We start from the raw sequence: 21723 nt of genomic DNA on the forward strand, positions 1-21723 counted from the left end.
GAGGATTGGGGCTACAACAGCCAATAAAACAATGCTGTAGAAAGTTCATTGTATTGAAAATACCTTTTTGACGCGAATGAACCAGTCAATGGGTATCATGTTTGTACCTTTTAAGATGTGATTAGCTTTATTCTGGAAATTCAAGGGGTCTTTTGTTATTTATCCACTCTGTCATTCTGTTTTTGATACCTCGAAATACCTCTGCATTAAATGCTCAACGATTTTGTATTTCTGACTGATGGCGTTAAGTTACTGATGTGAAATGTTTGTGGGTGCATGAAATTTAAAAAATGTAAACAATACTAAATGAATACCGGTATATAAATCTGCGCAAAGTGTGTAATAGCTAGCTGCCTAAACAGATGGTGACCGCTTCAGAGTGCAACAATAATCTATCCGGTAGCAGAAGAGTTGCTCTCTCGTTTATTGCACTGAAAAGCTATAATGTTTTGTAGGAGGTATGTACTTTCTAGCTACGCAGTCTGTTTTGCATTCGTCCCTAAATCGGAGTCAAATTTTCCGTCTTTGTCTTTGTGATATTTTTTCATGTGCTGCCTTAAAGGGAGAAAACGGTTGTATGGCACATTATGTATTCATGAGATTAAGAATTAAGAACTGTGTGTCACACACTTCAAAGAGTAATTAGGGTAACCCACAAGGCCGTTCAAAACCTCCAGATCTTGCTCCAGCCTGTGAAGTAAATATTGAATTAAGTAATCAGTATTACTTAAGTATTAGTAATCAGGTGGGTGCTGCACATTGGTGGTGGTGGAGGGGAGTCCCCATTACCTGTAAAGCGCTTTGAGTGAAGTTTCCAAAAAAGCGCTTTATAAGTGTAAGCAATAATAATACTAAAATATAATTACTAATAGGAACAAGTTATATGTTTATTTCAGCATGGAATAAATCTATTACTTGTTCCTTTGCAGCCTACGCATGCTGACGCAGCTACCCACCTGAACTGTAATTACTGATAGTAAAGGACAATCACCGCCATTTAGTCAGCGGCTACCCATCAAAGGTAAGCAGGTGTGAGCCTGGTCAGTACCTGGATGGAGACCTCATGGGAAAACTGAGGTTGTTGCTGGAAGATGTATTACTGGGACCAGTAGGGTGGGGGGTCACCCTGCAGTCTGTGTGGGTCCTAATGACCCAGTATAGTGACAGGGACACTATACTGTAGAAAAAGGTGCCATCCTTTGGATAAGATGTAAAACCAAGGGTGTTTCTTAAAAGCGAAACACTGGTGACCTGGTCAAATGTCCTCCCTGGCCTCTACCCCATCATGGCCTCCTAATAATCTCCATCTATGAATCGGCTTCATTTCTTTTCTTCTCTTCCCCACTGATAGCTGATGTGTGGTGAGCGTACTGGAGCACTATGGCCGCCGTCGCATCATCCAGTTGAGTGCGGCACGTAGTGGTGGAGGGGGGTCCCTGTTACCCGTAAAGTCATTTGAGTGGAGTTTGCAGAATAGTGCTATGTGAGTATAAGGAACTTATTCTTATTTGCCAGTCCAATTTGAAGAACATGAAAAGTTTAGAAGAGCTGCTCTGCCTAATTGCAACACCATGTTGTTGTTTTCTGTTTTGTTCATTATGATAAACTAAAAATGCAACCCTGTAACGATACCAAAACTAGTTTTACAAAATTCACAACAGAAATTTAGAGTGTATTGAAAATAAATAATAATCACAAGTTCTTTAACTTTATGCTGTGGTGATGGTGTCTCTTCAATAACTAAACCTAAGGATGCACAAGACATTGACTTGCCTTAGTGTTCTATCCTCCCCACAACCCCTTCCCTCCTCTTCATTTCTCCTTCACTTGTTATTGCTAGACTTCCAGTCACAGGAGTTAACGGTCTCAGAAAGTGGACAGTCAATCAGAGGCTTCCAGTTAGGCAGCAAATTTAACTTTCCAGTCTGCAGTGAGTATTGTGTTTTAATTTGAAAGAATAGGACCTACTTTTGTTTGGTCTCACTGGCTGATCGCTGTTCCATCCAGCGGTAGAGCAAAGACTCTTGCCTTCACTCCCAGGTGTCAAAAGCAGGTCTGTTATCTTGTGAGCGTGTGTTTTTTTTTTTTGAGGGGGGACATGAGATGAATAAGCACATGTCCTACAGTGGTGACAGCAAGGCTTACATACTATATACGATATGATGCTGCATCTGCAAAATAAAAAGTTGTGCTCATGCAGTATTATAAGTCATGCTCAGGACTTTGAGTCTTTACATTTTTGACATGTTAATATTATTATATTGTGGAGTCCTCTACTGTATTTGTTATAAAAGGTCTCTACAGCACGTATTGACAAAGACTGAAATCTAGTATGCCTTAGGCTAATGGAGACTGCTCTATGGCTTTCTATTCACTGCCTGATTTTATGCAGCTACAGAAAATGATGAAACACATAGGACAAATTACTTTCTATTCTTAACAAGAAAACAGCTTTTTTTCTCAACAGATGCCCTCTCAAAATACCCTGAAAATTGTTTATGCTTGTCTTTATAAAGATTGCCAGAGTAATTTCTGCTGTGTATTTCACCAAAATGTATCAATTTTGCACCCTTTATTATATTCATTTTGTTGGTTATAAAGGTTCTCGTTGTTTTAACTATGTCACACTTTGCTATTCGCTGTTTTCTTTGAATTTTACTGTTCTTTAATATATTGTATAGTGATATAGAAAATAGAAGGGGCATAGAAATATAAATTCAGACAATTGTTTGTTTAGAAATCTAAATGCACCCGTTAATTAAGCATATATTATATTCAATAATTAATAGAGCACTAATCAGAGCTATTCACTGGGTATGGTCAACAAATTCTTCCTGTTTTTTTTAGAACAAAACATCAGACATGGATTTTCCAGGTAAGATTTGTTTTGTCTTATTTTATAGTCAATTATGCACATCTTAACTTCATTATAATTTCCTAGATTAATGTGATTCTTCACCTGTACTCAGTCCCTATATTTCATATACTGTAATAAATACTATACAAAGGAACAGTAAGAAACACAAAAGGAAAAATCCTACTATTGCCATTCCTTTACTTTAATTCCAAAAACATTAACATTGTACAATGCATTTTCCGTATAGAGAGATAAACATATATACTCGCCATTCATCCAATTTAATAACCACTTTATCTATTCCAACATGGCAGTGAGCTGGATTCTAACCTGGACAATGGGATCAAGGCAGGATACTCCAGGGGTACTCTGACGTACACAGTGAACACCTCTGAAATGCCAATTTACAAAAACAGGTGTGAGAGGGAACCAGAGCACCTGGAGAAAACATAAAAAGACCAAGCTGAAATCCAACCCATGACCTAAGAATTGTAAGACAGCAGTGCTAACTGCCACACCACTATGCACAATTGATTTATATATACTGTATGTCCACCCTTTTTGGAATTGCCAATTGTTATAATAATTTAACCTTCTGGTAACATTTCTTGATCTACACCTGCACAGGGAAAATGAGGGTCTGATGCACTGCTTCTATACAGTATGTGCTATTCAACTTTGAACAAGGTACAAGCTCTTCATGAGAGAGTTAGCACCAACCGAAGGAGCAGTGCATTTCTCACCGATGTCACTGGAAGGCTGCAATTGTACCACAAAACAAGATAGTGCTGTTATACCAAGATTACCCTTGCTTATCCATGCCCAGCCTACACAAGCAATATTCCGCCAGTATGCTGTTGCTTGGGAATCGCAGTCAGCTAAAAATGTGTGGTTTAGAGACATAATACAGACAAATACATGCTATCTCTGTTGTAATGAAAAATTGAATACAGTTATTATCATAAACAACAAATATGTTGTGTGAAAGTAAACTAATCTGAAATGCACCGATAATTATAATAATAAAAGGAGACAAAGCCTAAAATATCCCTTAAGTGAAATTACTGCACTTTTTGGGTCCTAGTTTTGTAAGATTAGAAAATGTTAAAGGTTGGTAAAAGTTGGCAAGAGACAAAGACCAAAGAAATCACGAACTTAAAGGGTCTGAAACCGTTTCTATTCTGACACTGTGCAATATATTAATAAATATAATATCCTCTACTCACTTCCAAGAATCGGTCTTTAAATTGCAACTGTAATCTTTGAATTTGTATTTTTTTCCTATTTTGTTTTGTAAATTGACATAAATCTGGAAAAAAAATGCCAAAGACAAAAGCATAGAAAGTGGAAAGTGTTACTCTGTTTATCTCTCTGCTTAAGAAGTTCCAGTATGTACAGCTTCCAATCAGGAAAGCAGGGGCTGGAGTTAAATCTATCAACCCTGCCTGTTACAGCTTATAAACCTAGGACTTGATGTTAGTGGTAGTGACAAGTTTCTGGCCAAAAATAATAATATTCTTTTGTTAAATGTTTATGATTAGCAGTGGATGTCATCTGGACCTAGCGATTTTGATGTCATCTGGACCTTTGTCTATATTAACAATAAAAATCGAGTTTAATAGAATTTATCCTCACTGTCAGTTCTTAATATACCATTATTTTGGGGGCAGTTTTACATTTGTAGCAAAAGACACCGACACATTGTACTTGCAAAACATTAAAACTTTATTAAATTAATTTTCACTATTACTTTAAAAATAAATTTTGGTCTGTTTATGTGAAACAGCTGAATTAATTTTTAATTGTTTGTGTTCAGCAAGCTGGGGCCTTACATTATCCAGTCCAGGTAGCTAACCAGATCACTACTATTTTAATTGTAGTCAAGGTAAGGTATGCTTGAAATAAACTGGTTTTTACCATTATATTGAAGAATTAACTTTCAGTGCGTGATCATTTAAAATATCTCTTAACCCAGCCAGCTGGACGCTACAACTTGCAGAAAAGAAGATAGCCAGTTGTGTGATTTGGATAGACTTTGTCTGATTTGGATCAATTTTACACTGTATTCTGGGGTCAGCAAGGTTTAAATGCAGTAGGCAGTTGGCAATCAGGGAAAAGAAATGAGCAGTATTCGAAAGGCATATCCATCTCCCAAAGAGACCTTTATCATGTCGTTTTTCAACAATTGAAACAGTTACTTCAAACTTTCAGGACTACTTTAATACAAATGATCGTTTTCTCCTTAGTTGAGAGAGCAGCACCGAAGCAGAAAATTACACTTATGAGTTATGAGGTGTTTGGATTATGTACTATGAACCTTACTGTATGTGAGAGAAATGTGAACACAAGGTAAAGCCTCCCATGCTACATTATTGATTTACTGATTTATTAATTAATTAGTCTAACACTATTAAGATGTGTTAGACTTTGTATGGAGGCCTCCATTAGTAAAATACTGTGAATTAAATAAGGAATATAAATGGACTACAGAGCAATCAAATATACTGTGTCCATAAAGGGCATTAATTTCCAGAAAAAGAGAGTGAATAGTGTAGAAGCCAATGGAGAAATACAGTAAAGGGAACATAAGAGAGTGCTCAGAATTTATATTTAAAAAAAATACAGAAAAATGTTAGAATTCCCTCTATATTTTGAACATCTGAGCTGTGAGGAGGAAAGGATGGGCAGTGGTTATGGGTAGCTGGTCCGCTGCAGGGGAGCAGAGGAGGAGCAGGAGTGAGCTCAGCAGATCCTGGAGTGAGCAGACGGGTATCCGGTCTGCCTACAGTGGAGGAACCAGTAGTGTAGACAAGAGCCAAGAAAAGTATGGGATGAAGGAGCCAGCCAGTGAATAGAACAGGAAGCCATGACAAGGGTCTAAAACTGGGCTCTGTACAGGAAGCCAAAGCACATGAATTCCGTCCGACAGGATCTTCAGATAATGGAAAGTAAGCAGCACAGTTGAAAAAGAGCATGAGGCAGACAGGCCTCCACCTCCCAGGAAAGAGATTTAGAAAAGGACTGCGACAGGACCTTGGAGTGCGGATAGTGAGGAAAGGGTATATTCAGGAGATAGTGAAACGAATAGCAGGTTTGTGCCGGAAAGTCGATGTTCAAAGAGCAAAGAGGGGAAGAGGGGATAGGGGCGACGCCATTGCTGTTCAGATGCATCATTATAAAAACAACTAAATAGACCTGCTGTTTCGAAATGTAACCCTGTTTCCTTGTGTTGACTTTGTGTATATCCATGGACGTGTGAAAAAAGAAAAACAAAACTGTCGCCAGAAAAGCAGAGGCATGGGACAGCTCGTGTGTTTTCCCAATATTAATTGTGCCAGAGAGGTTTACACCAATGTAGGTATACTACTTCCATCAAGGCATCCTTTTCACAGCTCATAAAACCTTTCATTAAGACCAGTGCCTTAGTTTCTCTTTACATACAAGTCTGTAGTTTACTTTGAATGATCATGTCTAACAAAGACTGTTTTAAAAAACATTGTGTTATCAAAATAACACACCTGACACACCTGAAGAAGGCTCCACGGCCGAAACCTTGTGTTTTCTTTCTTCTTTTTTTCAGCATGCAATAAACCTATTGTGTTATCAAAAGCCTGGATAATATCTAGTATGGAACGGAATAAGATGTGAATGTGATTTTCAATCATGCATACACACATACTGTATACATAACTCACATACAATAAATCTTATACATACTCTATGTGTAATAGTACAGAAAATAAAACAAATTATTAATCTTACAGTATTATAATTACAAAGAATGATGATTATTTTTTAAAATATTTTATAGTTATTCAAGTTCATCAATAATTCCGAAAGACAATCCCATAATTCATGTGTTAATGCCAGAAAAGAAATATTAAAAAGTCATATACAATACGCTCCTATACAATTTGACTTTAGCACTGGCTGTTACCTTGAGGTTGTTGCAAGGTCTGTTCTTAATGATTGGATGTGAGTCATCCCACCTACTCCTTTCACCGTTAGAGTACAAAATGCTTTATAATTTCACAGTGTCTTTATGAAGAATGAAAAATCAAGCAGAAGCATGCGCTAGTTTCCTCTCAGAATGTTCTCCTCTCAAAAGGGAACAAATAGGAACCTAGAGTTTAGTTACTTTTTATGCTTCTTTCAAATAACAGAAAAAATGAACCCACATACTCATGTTTATCACAATACACATCTTGGTAAAACATCCTGTATTGTTTTCTGCTTTAATTCTGTACTTTCCATACTGCGCACAATTCATACTTGTGAATGAGTCTGTGAGGATGCCTGGGTCAGGGGATGGGGCAGCACAGTGATGTCAAACAATACCCTCACTTTATGCACGTTTTCAGACTTGTGTATCTCTGAAATTCTTTTCCTTCTCGATTCTTCAACTTCAAGAACTTGAGAATAGTTACAAACAAGAGCAGGCCTGTCACGATTGTAGTCCCTCCTCCTTAAGGGCACTCCGGCTCTTTCACTTCGGACCTGATTTTGTGCACCTGCCCCCTGTTCTAGCTTCCTTCCTATCCTCCTTAAAAGCCAGACACTCACTTTATTCGGGGCTCTGCATTGATTCCCATATCGTGCGAGCTCGGGACCTGTAATCGTCTGGCTCCGTTATGCTTTTAAGTTTCTGTTCCTGTTCCCCTTCCCCCTGCCGGTTCTGACCCGGTTCCTGTTTTTAACCTGTCTGTTCTCGGATGGACCGCCCGGCTTTGGACTTTGCCCGTTTCTGGATTGTTTGCCCTGGACTCACCCCCCTGGACACCTGCGCACTTTGGACACGCCCCCCTGTATTCATTCCCGATTCCTGCATGGCGGCTTTTTTCCTCACTCCACCCCGGATCATGTCGTCCGCATAGGGTCTGGAAAGAACTGTTCGTTACAAGGCCATTTTGGAGTTAGTGGCTGGGTAGCTAGTTCCATACTCCCAGAGGAAAGAAAACCAGTACAAAATCCTTCCAGATTATCCTTGAAGTATAGATTAGTCAAAAGCTTCCACATAAATGAGGGTAATAGGTGATATGTAAGAAAATGCACTGTGATGCATGCAGGAAACAACCATAGTATGTGAATTTCACATATACGATGGCTGTACAAATATGCACAGTACAAATGCCAATAAAATCAAAGCAAGGCATCTTCATATTATTCAGTGTATTAGACCTCACTTGGAAGAGTGAGTTCCATTTCATTTACAATGTCTCAAAGAAGACATTGCTGCTTTAGTGGCAGTACTAAGGAGAGAAAGAGACTTATTAATGTCCTTAAGGGAAGGTCAAGGACAGAGTAAGTAAATTGAATCTTTTTATCCTGGAGAAGAGAAGACTACTTAAAACTAGGTATTCAAAATTAAGAAAAATTATGTTTACGTCAACTCAGTGGACTGCTTCAAAATTAGCAGTAACACAAAGACCTACCTGGGGACATGAATGGAAGTTAAATTTATGGATGTTTTAAGACTGAAAAAAGGAGACTTTAAAGTCATGCTTTATGGGTTAATTTAATATATACTATTCTAAGATAGACTTATTACAATTCTGATCTACTGAATGGCCTATTGTTTGTGGATTTCATCTGACCTCATTGATTGCCTATTTTACAGCCCTCATCATGGAGATATGCATATCAATGAAGCACAGTGTGAATCCTAGACCAAATCTACTGCTGTAGACAGATGCTGCATTTAAAGGCTCATGTGGTTTTAACTCAGGTCAGCAAGAATGCATGAAGAATTTTATTGGCTTCTGTATTATAGTATGAGGTGTGCGCACTGAAGTTAGCATTAAAAAAATATTAGTTCTAGCATCCAATACAGAAAGAAATAGGCACTTCATACTTGTATGAGCGCGGTGGAATTGATTGGATAGCCACTGTATAGTAGTTGCCATCCGTATATTTGGGGAAAAAAAATGTTCTCTGTTTGTCTGATATTTTACCTCCTGTGGTAGCTGTCTTTCTTGGAGATTTTATTTTACTTTGCAGAAGATTGTCATTTCCAGACAGCAAAAATCATAACCTGCAAGTGTAGTACCATCTCAGTAATCTAACACAGAACAGACTTAATTCCAAACACAGCCACTGCATATTGATTCAGGTTTGATTAGGCTTCACACCCACTGATAGGAGATTCTGGCAGAAAATCCCAGAGATATATCTCAGTGGCACTCAGGGGATAACATTTAGCATATATTACATCTTTACAGTGTAGTACAATATAGATATGATACAATGGTTGATTGATTCTTTATTTTGGGATATTTGTCATAATTTGTTTCTCACCTATGAAAATATGACTGAGCAGGCTAGAGCACGATTAATTTGTGGTGACCCTCACCTTCTAGCATAATTATCATGGACCTGGACAGGTGTTTTTGGATAGTGATTAAAATGATGATACTATTATACCATTACCAATATGTGCATAAACAGCGCTGTACTGTAAAGTCATCACTGACGGGTGGCATCAGAATTGTCGTTGCTTGTGCCCACAGGTTTGCCATAGGCTCGAGAGCTGAGCTGCACTCCCAGATCTCTGGATCCTGGAACACAGCTTTGAGGTGATATGGCAGCAGGCCCTATCATCACAAATGCTGAGGATTCCTGGAGCATCCTTTTGGGTTCCAGAATTCCTAGCTCTTTGAGTGCAGAACCCATGGATCATTGCCCAGTTTCTAACTCAATTAGGTTAATGAATTTGGAAAAATACAAATAGCTCAAATGATCAGTAAAATAGGTCAGGCATCAATGTGAACAAGCTGTGCAGAACTGCAGTAGTCTTCCCTACGTTAGCTGAGGTGCCTTCCATCTGTGGGGTGCAATATTGTTCTTGAACAGATGGTGTATACCAGGGCTAGACTGAGACAGACCTTTAGTCCTCCTTTTAGCTTTGGTCCATCTTTAGGAAAACCGCTCAAAACCTAGTCTTGGACTATGAGGACAGCAAGTTTTGCCTATTATTCTCATCTTCAAAATGCATTGTGTCTTATACTGTAAATATACTGGGCTGTATATTACCTGTAGGTTTGATAAATTGTGACATAGGAACATAAGGAATGTTACAATCAGGCGGAGCCTATCTAACTGTTCCAGCCTGTTTAGTTGGTAGAAGGTACAGTAAGTGATCCAAGGATCTCTTTCAGTTGGTTCTTTAACAAATGGAAGATAGAGGCTTTAAACAACAAGAATGGGTAATTGAAAAACTAAACCAAAGAATAGGCTGTGCATAACTCGTCATGCTTGCCAAAAGAGATAACAAAGAACCTGTTTTCTCTATAAAATATCAACTACACAACACTACTTCAGTGAAATGAAGAAATAACACAGTGTCAGGGCTTGGCCTCCCCAGAGGGGTAAACCAATCAATTCCTTCTCTCTCTCTCTCCCATCGCTCCCAGTTTTGACAGGAATTAATTTGGACTTGTGCCATAGCTCCACGTCTGCAGGGATACTTCATGGGAGGAAAACAGGAATACTTACATGATTATTTTTGATTAATACATCATGCTTCAATTTTACACCAAGTTTACGGAACATGTGTACCGAAAACTACAAGGCATACCATGAATCAACGCAAGAGAGAATAGGATATTTGTCAACTTCAAAATACAGTATGCAAATCAAGTTTCCCCATCCATCGTTAGTATGATGGGTTTACAAACAATGTCATACCGTCTCATTCATATTTGCTATGACATCGATCCTCTGATGGTTCAGTCACTGGCTCATAGATGATGATGATGATGATGATGTTGACGATGAAATCCTACATTTAACTAGGATGGGCTGGGCTGGTCATTTGATCTCACGCGGTTCACTTGTTCAAACTACTGAGCTGTGAGCATCAGCAGCACAAGACGGGAGATCAGTACCAGCGGGAAGATCGCGTTTAGCCAGTTGTCAGAGCTCAGAAAGGCGTACATAATTTACACCTTGATATATATTGAGAAAGAAACAGCAGCTGCCTGTATGTCAGCGAAAGGCAGAAAGTATCAGAAACGTGTGTCTTTTTCTGAAGAGGACAATGAACAAGACTGGAAAGAGGAAAACGGGGGTTTGGATGCACATTACTTAAAATCGGTTAAAACTGTCAGAGATTCATCTGGGTATTACCATTGCACAATGTGAGTAGTGCACTATTTTTTATTATTATGGTTGTTGTTGTTATTATAATTAATGTTACTGTTGTTGATAGTAATGATGTAATGCGTTATTTATTTATAAAACTGAAATCAAGTAAAGTGCACACATAATATTTAGAAAATTATGTGAAAGTTATTTTTCTCATATATCGCTGCGGAAAAAGAAAATTAAGTCGAAGTCCACTTTTGAGTCGATTGTAATCGATGAAAGTAAATGCCTGATTTATTTATTTTGCTAGACAAAAAACAACATCTTATTGATATTTTCAATTGTTCATAAACCACGCAGTACACCAATGGTTAGCTACAAGTGTAAAAAAAACTTGAAATGGTTATATTTCTCACATTTATTCAGCAGTTTAGCGCCACCGAGTGGAACTCATTTTCACAATTTTAAATGTTCTTTAAAAGAGTTTTATTTTATTATTTTTTTCATTTTTTGTTCTTTATTTTTTTTTGTAACTAAATAGGAGATTCACACACAAATGCGATTCACAAAATATGATTTGAAAAAGTAATACCTGCCGCGGCAGTTCAGTGGCCCTGTGTAATTTGTTGCGCTTTATAACAACGCAACTCCAATGAGATTTTATTTTCCGGAAATATGTTTAAGATGATCCCTGCGTAAGACGTGGATTTTGTGTAATCAGTGTGCCTGAAAGGATAACTCAAACAGAAAATGGCCCTCCTTTCTCTCCTGCTTTACTACAAGCAATTATGAAGTCATAAATCTTGCCCGTATTAATAAAATAACCCAATGTTATTAATGAGCTTTTCGTAACTGTAGATACACAAAGTAGAAGACACTACGTCATTAGCGTTTGAAAACCCCTGGTTACTGCAACATTGTCCTTCTATGTCCATTTGACGTGGACTGAAAGTCCTAATTAAAAAGTGCAGTCAGAAAAAACGCTGTAAGCTTTAGTTAAAAAAATAAATTGGTAGTTTGATTAATTTAACCATTAGTAACACAGCCATGTTTATTAGAACATACATCAAGGTATTCTATAAGGAAAGCCGAATGGGTGATTTATAATATAGTATTCTACTGTGTATGCACATTATATGTCTTGTTTTTCAAAATAAACATGACATAATGCCAGGGAAGTGTCACATTCTAGTCACACATACTAAATATTATTACTGTCATTATGAAAATTCTATTTAATTCTGTTTTGGCTTCATGGCTACTCCATGGGAAGAGTAATGTGTTTTTATTTCCAAACTGAAGGGGATATTGTCTTAAAAAGCCAGCCAGTAGCCAGTAGGAAGTATTTAATCAGCATATGTATTTATCTTTTATTTACCTGTTGATGTAAAGTGGTGAAGACAACTTACAGTTCATTCTTCAGCTTGTTTCTTTCTATAGCTGGCAAAGCTGAGAAAAAGGAAAATGCGCTTTGACACATTACACTTCTGTTCCTTGAGTTCCTTGGTATCTAAAATGTAAAAAAATAACTATATATATATGGAAAACAGATAATTATATTTAAGCAAGTCTTTTTGTCTTATTTATTAGTCTTGTGCTCATTAAGGTTGTACAATGAAATACTACCAATGTTCAGTGTTTCTTATTTTATCTTAAGAATTCAAGACATTTTTAAATTTAAGACTGACAAACCTGATGTTACGATATGTCTGCTATAATTCAGATGAGCTAATTCTGTTTATTTTCCAACTTAAACTGTATGACACCACATTATATGATAAATGTGATCTAATGTTAGTTGGAATAGTGTGTGGTATTACTTTGATAATGTTGTGCTGTTAACTATACAAGTTATTAAACACAGGATTAAAATGGATCAGAAAGTTTCATACATCATGATATTTTGGTTGTTCATATTTTACTACATAATGTTTTTTTTAATATAATGCTTTTTTTAAAATGATGGTTGTTAAGATTTAGGCACGTTTCCAATAACGGGCGTTTTTTTGCTTTTTAAATTATAATGGTGACAATATGTTTGACGTTTGGATTGTGAAAGTCTTGAATCCATGAAAGGAATATTCTCAAAAGATGGAAAAATATTAATTGCAGACTTTTATTTCATTACAAATCCAAACCTTTGGCATATCAGAGAAATTGTCATTCTAATTACATAACACAGTTCACCAAGAGAAGTTTCATTAAATCACTTTCATCACGCCAGGATGTCCTACAGTAGCTGGTCTTCAGAAGCCTTTTTTTAGACAGATCAAATCTAATTCCATTTTGTTGTCAATAAAACAAGAACCATCCGTTGATTAGAGATCAATTGTTCACACTAATTTTACCTGGAGTGTGATAAATAAAAACCTTAATTCCATGCTGAGCAGCAGAAAGAAGAAACACAACATTTGAACCGTTGACACCTGAAAAAGACTGTGTTTCTTTCTTTGACTGTTTGACACTGAATTTGTCTTTGCTTGTTCCTTTGCAACCAACACAAGCTGATATAGCTCCCTTCTGAAACCTCTTCAATGAAGACTTTGACATTTGACCTCTGCACTAGGATACACTTTAACAGCCCTAACAATTTGAAATTCCTTGTTGTGTTTTACATTGCACTGGCAATTTGGGAAGTTTTGTTGTAATTCCCAAAAAAGAAAAATGCAATTTGAAATGCAACAACGTAAAATGTCATTGGAATTAGGACTACAGCTAATGTGAGATATGAAGATTTGAAGCCGTGACTGCTGCAGAGTGGAGGTTTGATGAAAAGTAATTCCTCCTGGTTGCCTATGATATATTTTTTATTTTACTTTAGGCAATTTGTTATTTCTACAAGGGTTTTTTTTGCTCATTCTAATCAAACTGAGCACTTGCAATTTCAAGCCCTGGGGAAAAGGGAATCACACTGTTCTTTGACTCGTATTTTTTGCTCTCTAATTATGAAGGCATATGGTCTGTTTCAGGGGTAATTTCAATAACATCAGCAGAGTGTGTCATTTTCTCAGTCATTTCAATTAAGGTCATATTCGTTCTTCAGAGGTACAGGTGGAGGGAGCAAGGCTATAGAGTTGACGACAGGGGCAGCTGAAGGCAGACACCCTTTCACTGGTCTCTGGCAGTTGCTTTCCTTGCATTATTGCACTGTTTGGTGATATTATTGTCCAAGAACAGAGTGGGTGTGTGGAGGCTGGTGTGTGTGAAGTAAAATCTTCACAAGCTAGTCAGTAGGATGCAATGAGAAAATCCTCCTTTTTTACACTTAATAAAAAAAAGAACACAGCTCAAAATCAGAACTGTTTCACATACATTCAGACACAGGTATATACAGTATGCCCTAATTAAATTCTACAAAGGGTGAAAGTAGACCAAATGTAAATATTGTTAGCACTTTAAGATCATGATCTGGTTACCTTTTGTTTAAAAAACAAGTAAACTGGCCATGTTATTAAAGTCCATTTCCTGGCTTCTTTTAAGAAACAACTGCATGAGGTCCTTGGATCAATTAGCTACTAATTGCCAAACAAATCAGCCAAATATTCTCTGCTCATTTGTAACCTTTCTTATGTTTGTCAGGGACTATTATCTTTGTGGACATGTTTTGTTTCTACACAGATATGATATATGCCCAAAGCAATTTGGTAAGTAAAATAAACAGAGGAAAGATAAATCAGCCATCACAGACTGTTGTGTATTGCTGCTGTGTGAATTACACACACATAAGAAATGAGCAGATTGTCTGTGTACTTTGCTCTGCAGTTTTAAGGTTAGATTTGTCTTGCTTTCTTTTCCCTCAATACAGAAATTAAACAGCAGCAGTTCTCATTAATTAGGTTAAGATGAGGAACGGACATATTAAAGACCTGGAAGCTGGCAGTTCAGGAAATCATTAACAGAGTACCAATGAGATTAAACACAGTTGTCATAAGTTTTTTTTATATTAGCTTTGGTCTCTAGAGCCCAAGATACATCTTGTTCATTCTCTTTACCTGAAGCTTTCAAAAAATATGGATGAGTAATCCTTGTTGATATCAAGTTTGAAAATCCAACTAGAGTGACTAGTGAAAATAGATTTCAATGTGATAACTGCTTATTGATCTGTTCTCTTTTTCTTTGGGGGTCAAAACCAACCTTTTGATCTGACACTCATTAATCCCTCACTGTGCTTCCTGTCATTAAAGGTCAGAAGCTGAGCTGATGAAACCATTACTAAGCACTATGTTCCTTTTAAGCCCTAGCCTCCAATAGTGAAACTAAACAATATCAACATTTTATACATTTCCATTAAATAAATTACATTGAATAATAAACATGAAATGCAAACCACAGCATTTAAATGTTTAACATCAGGTAAAGTCTGTATTATGAACATTATTTAATGTTGCAGAACCTAAGCAGCTTAAAAATCTAAAACAATATAGAATACCATGCACATTCTCACTGTAATGTTCTTTCACAAACATTTCAATACTGTATATTTAGCTCATTAGCATGTATTATCATCAAAACTATACCTAATAAGTACAGTATTTGACTTAATACCAAAAAACAAAATCAGAATTGTCATGACTGTAGCAAGAAATATTTGACTTCTAGCTCCTTTTTCCTTTGACATTATCAATATATGTATCAAAACTGACTTCAATTTGGCAAACAGAATTTGTGCCTGCCCCATTTATTGGAGATCTAAAGGGTTAACTTTTTATAGAGTGACAGAGATTTTTCAGTTAATCCCTAGTGGAACGCAACATAATAAGATGTTTATGTTAGTTTCACTCAACTTCAGAAATGTATTAATGTAAATGCATGGATTACCTTTCGTCTTCATCTCCTACTGCCAGATAAAACAGTTAATGGAAGGAGAAGTCAAAGATGACAGGAAGGAAGTTTATCAATACGAGGCAGTGCTCTGAAACCCATTAGTAAAGTTGAAATGGCTCCAACATAACATCCATCTCAATGCCTCACACACAATATGTCCATTTTTGCTGGAATTAGTTAATTAGTGAGGCAAATTAAAGACACTTGACATTAAGTAGAACAGGAAATATTGAACGAGGGTGACACATCCTTTTAGTTTACAAAGTGTAACATAATTCTTTGGTGGAAGGGTTGTGGGGCATTTTTAAATTGTACTCCCTATAAAGATCCTCCTAAAAATCAAATTAGGGGGAATCTGAAAAGCTGCTGAGTAAAAATTGGAAGTAGAATTTTAATAGCATTCCTAATAATAGGTTAATATCATTCCTATTTTTTAAATTCATTATGCTTAATTTTAAGTAATAGTGTTGCATCAAATGGACAGGTGCAATGATATTAAATAATCTGAATTAAATAATATTATTGCACTTCTCCGTCAGATGAAGGTGCCTTCTCATTTAGTAAAAATGTGTAAATCAATGCTGCTCTCGTCTGAGTTTTTCCGATTTCCGATTTCTCTTCAGCTCAACCATGAATCCGTGTGGATCTTGTCGGGTCTTGATACTCCCTGAGTAAATTTCATATTTGTTTCATATCCATGGAAGAAATATGACCCAGGGCTTCTTTAAAATAAACATTCTCATAGAATGACCTGAGAGTAACACTTTTTTTGTTTTTATACCGAGGAGAAATAATAGCTCCTGACCTTTTTCAAAGGCACGGAATCTGTCCACAAAGGAGGGACATAATATGGATAGCTTTAAGAAGGCTTTAATCTGCACATACTTTTCATATGCACAGTTTGCAGTGAAAACCTAATTTGATTTGTTTATTGGAAGTTGACATATGACACTTATTTTACAAAATGGTAGGTATTTCACTTAAGTTCGTAATCATTTTGACAGTTGTGTTTTGAGTTGAGACCATTTGAACCATATGCTAAGCTGGCCAGTTGAAGGCCAGGATAAAGAAAATATTTAAATATTTTTAAAATACCATTGTAATACTATTATAAATCCAACTCAGTTCTCACAATGGGTTAAAAAGAAAAGCTATGATTTGCACCAGTTACACTAGGTTCACTGCAGTATTTTCTGGTGATTTTATGCCATTTGGTTACTATTTATTTATTTATTTTCTGTCTATTAAATAATGAACAAGAATACATGGATGGTATAAAGATTGATAAATACTGGTGTAGAGTTTACTGATGACCTAAACTACTTTTTACGAACTAACCTCCAATTTTTCTTAATCTCATTTCAGGTATAAGTTCATAATGATGAGTGAAATTAGATGTTCATGGTGTCATTTAATTAGGAATCAGTAATAAACTGCAAAGTCTAAATACAGAGTAAATTGCATTTCTCAGTGTTTACTGGTGCTCCTGACTAAAATGGAAGAATTTTCCTATGAATTCTAAATAGGAAGATGGTGAAATACAAATGCGTGAGTGCGGTCTTCTAAAGTAAAATCAAAAAACGTATAGACCTCACGTTTGGGTTATTGATTTTACATAGTATCAGAATTATATCATAGTGTAGATGTTCTAGGTCTCAAACCACTAATGTATATAAAGTCTTCTGCTGTATTTTGTGCAGTTTGATGTCTGTCGAATCATCTTCCAAGTACAAAGAGATTGCAAGTTTCTAAAATGAAAGCAGCTCAAAAAGAAGGTCACCTTCCTAGTACTGTGGAACAGTGGAGGAGAAGTTTCACGAACAATTCACATTGTGGAATGTTTTAGAACTCCCAAAATGGTGCATTAACCTGCTCTTTAGGATCTGATAGATGCGTATTTGTCACATTTACTCAACCCTCAACAGATTGTGGGCAAAGAAGCAGATAATATGCAGGCCTACCTCTATTTATTCAGATATTTCTAAAGACAATAAAAGGGTTTTTGACTTTTGTTGTATGATTAGCCATCCCATTATACAATAACAACAGAAAAGACCTAAACAATAGTGTTTATTATTCTAAATGTCATATGCATACTATGTTCCAGCAGTATGTCTGTAAAAGTTTACTTTGTGAATCCAGGTGTCTTGTACAAAATATTACTTTTTCTTTGTGTGAAGCTATCTTTTGTCTTTTTTTGGATGCACAGACTTGCTCCCATTTCTTGTTCTTATCGGAACATCTAGAATGGCCACCAGCGAATGTCTGTTCACTTGTCCGCTCTGCATTGTCCCCCACAGGCCAGCCGGCGACAACCCGACGCTGAGGAGGCTCACGATGATGAGGGAGAAGGGGAGACGGCAAGCTGTCCGCGGCCCCGCGTTCATGTTCAACAACAGGGGGACCAGCCTGACCACGGAGGAGGAGCGGTTTCTCGACGCCGCGGAGTATGGCAACATCCCCGTGGTGCGCAAGATGCTCGAGGAATCCAGCACGCTGAATGTCAACTGCGTCGACTACATGGGCCAGAATGGCCTGCAGCTCGCCGTGGGGAACGAGCACTTGGAGGTGACGGAGCTGCTGCTCAAGAGAGACAACCTGGCGCGCATTGGGGACGCTCTGCTGCTCGCCATCAGCAAGGGCTACGTCAGGATCGTGGAAGCGATTCTGAACCACCCCGCCTTCGTCACCAGCGAGCGTTTGACGCGCAGCCCCTGTGAGCTGCAGGATGACGACTTCTACTCCTACGACGAAGACGGCACCCGGTTCTCTCCTGACATCACCCCTATCATTCTAGCTGCCCACTGCCAGAAGTACGAGGTTGTGCACATGCTACTCATGAAGGGAGCTCGCATCGAGAGACCCCACGACTACTTCTGCAAGTGCAATGAATGCATGGAGAAGCAGAAGAAGGATTCCTTCAGCCATTCCCGCTCCAGGATAAACGCCTACAGAGGTCTGGCAAGTCCTGCCTACCTCTCTCTGTCCAGCGAAGACCCTGTTCTCACGGCTTTAGAACTGAGCAATGAGTTAGCCAAGCTGGCCAACATCGAAAAAGAATTCAAGGTACGTTTGCAATTGATTTTCATGAGTGTGATATTTTCCTGCATCCTTAGAATTTATAAGCATGCCTGGATTTGCTTTTTATTCTACAGTATGAGTATTAGCAGTTCCAGATTTTGCTCTAGAGCATGACCAGCAAAATGAAGTCCCCTTAAGATCAGATCATAGAGTGTTTTTGATTAGCCCTAAGATCACAGTGCTGTTTTACGATTTCCTTTCTCTCTGCTTGTGTTTCTTCAATGACTTATTGTTTTATGTCCTGTAATGTATTTGCAAACTGTGTGTGTGTGTGCTGTCGCCACCAGGACACCCATAAAAAAGAGACGGCGCAGCTCAATTGCTTCTCCCTGGTAAATATTTTTAAATATAACTTTATGAACAGCCATTTGAAATGTTTAATGTCACAGTTGCTAATGCATCACCTACCAGAAAAGGATACCCTCTTTTTTCCTTCTAGAAAGACCTTCTTCCAGCTTCACGTAAATGCATTTTATGAGTCTTTTTACGTCACAGATGTCTAGTCATATAATAGCTGAGTTTTTTGAGGACAAGTTGAAGGCAGTGGAGGATATGTGCTGTGTGGCTTTTATTGTACTTTAAAATTTTCATGTTTTCCTACAAATGTTTTCCTACATTCCCGAAATTGTTGTCCTAAGGGCTGCCTTTCATCTTTGTTAAACAGACACTTTTAAATTTTTTTCCATTTTTTTTAATCCATCTGCATGCTGATTGCTTTTCTTTGTCTGAGCTTTGAGAATGGGTTTTGTTTCTTTAGATGCTGTCTGCATGTTGTTTTCCTGTGGCACTATTTATTTCCAGAGTCACCCCTTGTAGCATCATAAGGTCCTTTTGTAAACACTCACAGGTATCCATCAACTGCTTCTTTGTTTAATTCATTTTCACTTTATTGCATTTGTACACATTGTGCATTGCTAAGATAGGAGTGTATTTTAAGATCAGGTCCTGCGTTTTCTATGCTATACTTGTTACAAAGAGAAATGTGTGTAAAGGACACGAGCTGACTAGTAAAACTGCATTTGATAGGGCTGAAACCTTCACCTGCCTGCTGTAACAGATTCAAAGAGATCCACTTTGAATGGATTGGAATAGATCTGGCAAAGAAATTGCATCCCAACATCACAAGGTCTGCAAGGCTTTGGTCTGCAAGCCTATTATTTATTATAATAAATAATAATTATAAACAAATGATACACTGGAAAAAAAGAGGAAAGCCTATATCATACTAACCATGATTTTTTAAGTTGATATTAGTTTCACCTACCTGATACGGATTCCAGAAAAGAAGAATGCTTTGTGGATATTAGGCTCTGATCTTACAAGAAAGTAGTCATTCTGACACCACAGATGTTATCAGCCTGAGCTACAGTGAACAGAACTCTGTATTACCTAGGACTCGTAGCTGACATCTTTTTTGCTTCTGTTTTGCAGCACTTAATTCAGGGAAAAAATCAGAATCAGTTTTATAGCACTTGACCTACTGCTTCCAAGTTTCAGATTATTGGTATTTAACTCTTTGTGACACAGTGTCTGGTTCTTTTTTCTCTCCCGGTGTTAGTTCTCATGTTGTTGACAAGGCATTCAGTCTAAAATCTAATTACCTTAATTACCGCCCTCTATATAGCTCATTTTAATCCATTATTAATGCAAAATATTTTTCTTCAAGAAAGATATTTGGGCAGAAGGATCATACTGTACGTGTTTGTTTTCTTTCAGGAATGTGTTACTGCACACTGTTAACCATCCATTTCAAAAGGAAACATTTTACATAGGTTTGAATGATTTGTGTGAGACAAAATGATACTGTACGTACTTTAGGCCCTGTATGTCACTATACAGGATATCTCAATACAGTATTTCAGTATATGTCCTGTTAGGTTCGCACAGACTTCATAAAGGTAGAAAGATAAGACTCAAATGTTTCTGTATTTCTAATCATGAGGAAAAGCAACCGATTCATTTTTGTTTCAAATTTTAATAATATGCCAGTCCTATTTTATTGTGCAAAATAAGAGATTACAACCCAGCAAATGAAAGTAGCAGAGCACGTTAAATTACCAGCCTGTGTCTATAGTCCTGTGGAAAAAGTCCTACCATGCACAGTGATACCACTGATTTTCTTAAATAAAACCATCTGTGCAGCTCGGTCAGAGATACATTTTACTTTGATCCTGCTATTTTCCAGCTTTTGTCTCATCTTTGATTTAATCACACAACCTGAATGTATGCATCTCCTCTCACGGGACTTCTCTAGTTTTAGATTGGTCCCATGACATTTCTCTTCTAATCTTTTAAAGATACTAAAGTCCTTGGGTTAAAATCCCTTGCAAGGTAACCAAAGTGACCAGTTTGTACGGTTGTGGAAAAATCAATATTGGCATGAAAGTGTTTGATTTCAGGCATTTTTTGATCAATTATACAGTAGTTTCATGAGTAGATTATATCAAAACAAAAAGTTGAAAAAATATTAACATTAGCGACTATAAAATAATTTTTTTGAAGTTGAGAATTTTTTTGGAATTAATTTCGTTGTAGATGTCTACCAAGCAGATGCTATTCATAATATCGATAAGGTAATAATCATGTAAGGATCTGGAGAAAAACCAATTTAATTAAAAATCAAAAGGTTCTGTCACTAAAAGGATGCATTCTTCCAGTCCATTTACCTAAGGATTGTAAATGTAACTATTTAAATTTGTTTCAAGAGTAGTTTTTCTGCAGTAGAAACTGATAAATGGAGTGCACAAGACTTGGATGACTGTAGCCCTCATATATATTAGGTGCACATATCTAAAATGGTATGTGGGCACTGTTTTTAATTAAACTACAACAAATTAAACAGAATATAAAAAGTCGTTTTTGCTCCTTTATATCGTATT

The 21723-nt window shown here is 37.1% G+C and overlaps 1 protein-coding gene and 1 long non-coding RNA gene across 3 annotated transcripts in view; both read left to right on the forward strand.

Moving 5' to 3' along the window:
• The first annotated feature begins 90 nt into the window (after positions 1 to 90).
• LOC107076995 (uncharacterized) lies at positions 91 to 4708 on the forward strand. Its single transcript, XR_001478113.2, has 5 exons — positions 91 to 458; positions 1352 to 1483; positions 1841 to 1930; positions 2848 to 2875; positions 3172 to 4708. It is a non-coding gene; the product is annotated as an uncharacterized lncRNA (long non-coding RNA).
• Positions 4709 to 10684: 5976 nt separating this feature from the next.
• Positions 10685 to 21723, forward strand: part of trpc3 (transient receptor potential cation channel, subfamily C, member 3) — a 31806-nt gene continuing 20767 nt past the window's right edge. Inside the window, exons 1-3 of one of the 2 annotated variants that reach the window (XM_015344010.2) lie at positions 10685 to 10992; positions 18064 to 18829; positions 19132 to 19176. In XM_015344010.2, coding sequence (XP_015199496.1) covers positions 10838 to 10992; positions 18064 to 18829; positions 19132 to 19176 — 966 coding nt within the window. In that variant the 5' untranslated portion in view covers positions 10685 to 10837. The remainder of the gene's footprint in view (positions 10993 to 18063; positions 18830 to 19131; positions 19177 to 21723) is intronic. The other variant, XM_006629166.3, reaches the window with a different exon arrangement.

This window comes from Lepisosteus oculatus, chromosome 1 (assembly GCF_040954835.1).
Source record: "Lepisosteus oculatus isolate fLepOcu1 chromosome 1, fLepOcu1.hap2, whole genome shotgun sequence".
Taxonomy (NCBI): domain Eukaryota; kingdom Metazoa; phylum Chordata; class Actinopteri; order Semionotiformes; family Lepisosteidae; genus Lepisosteus; species Lepisosteus oculatus.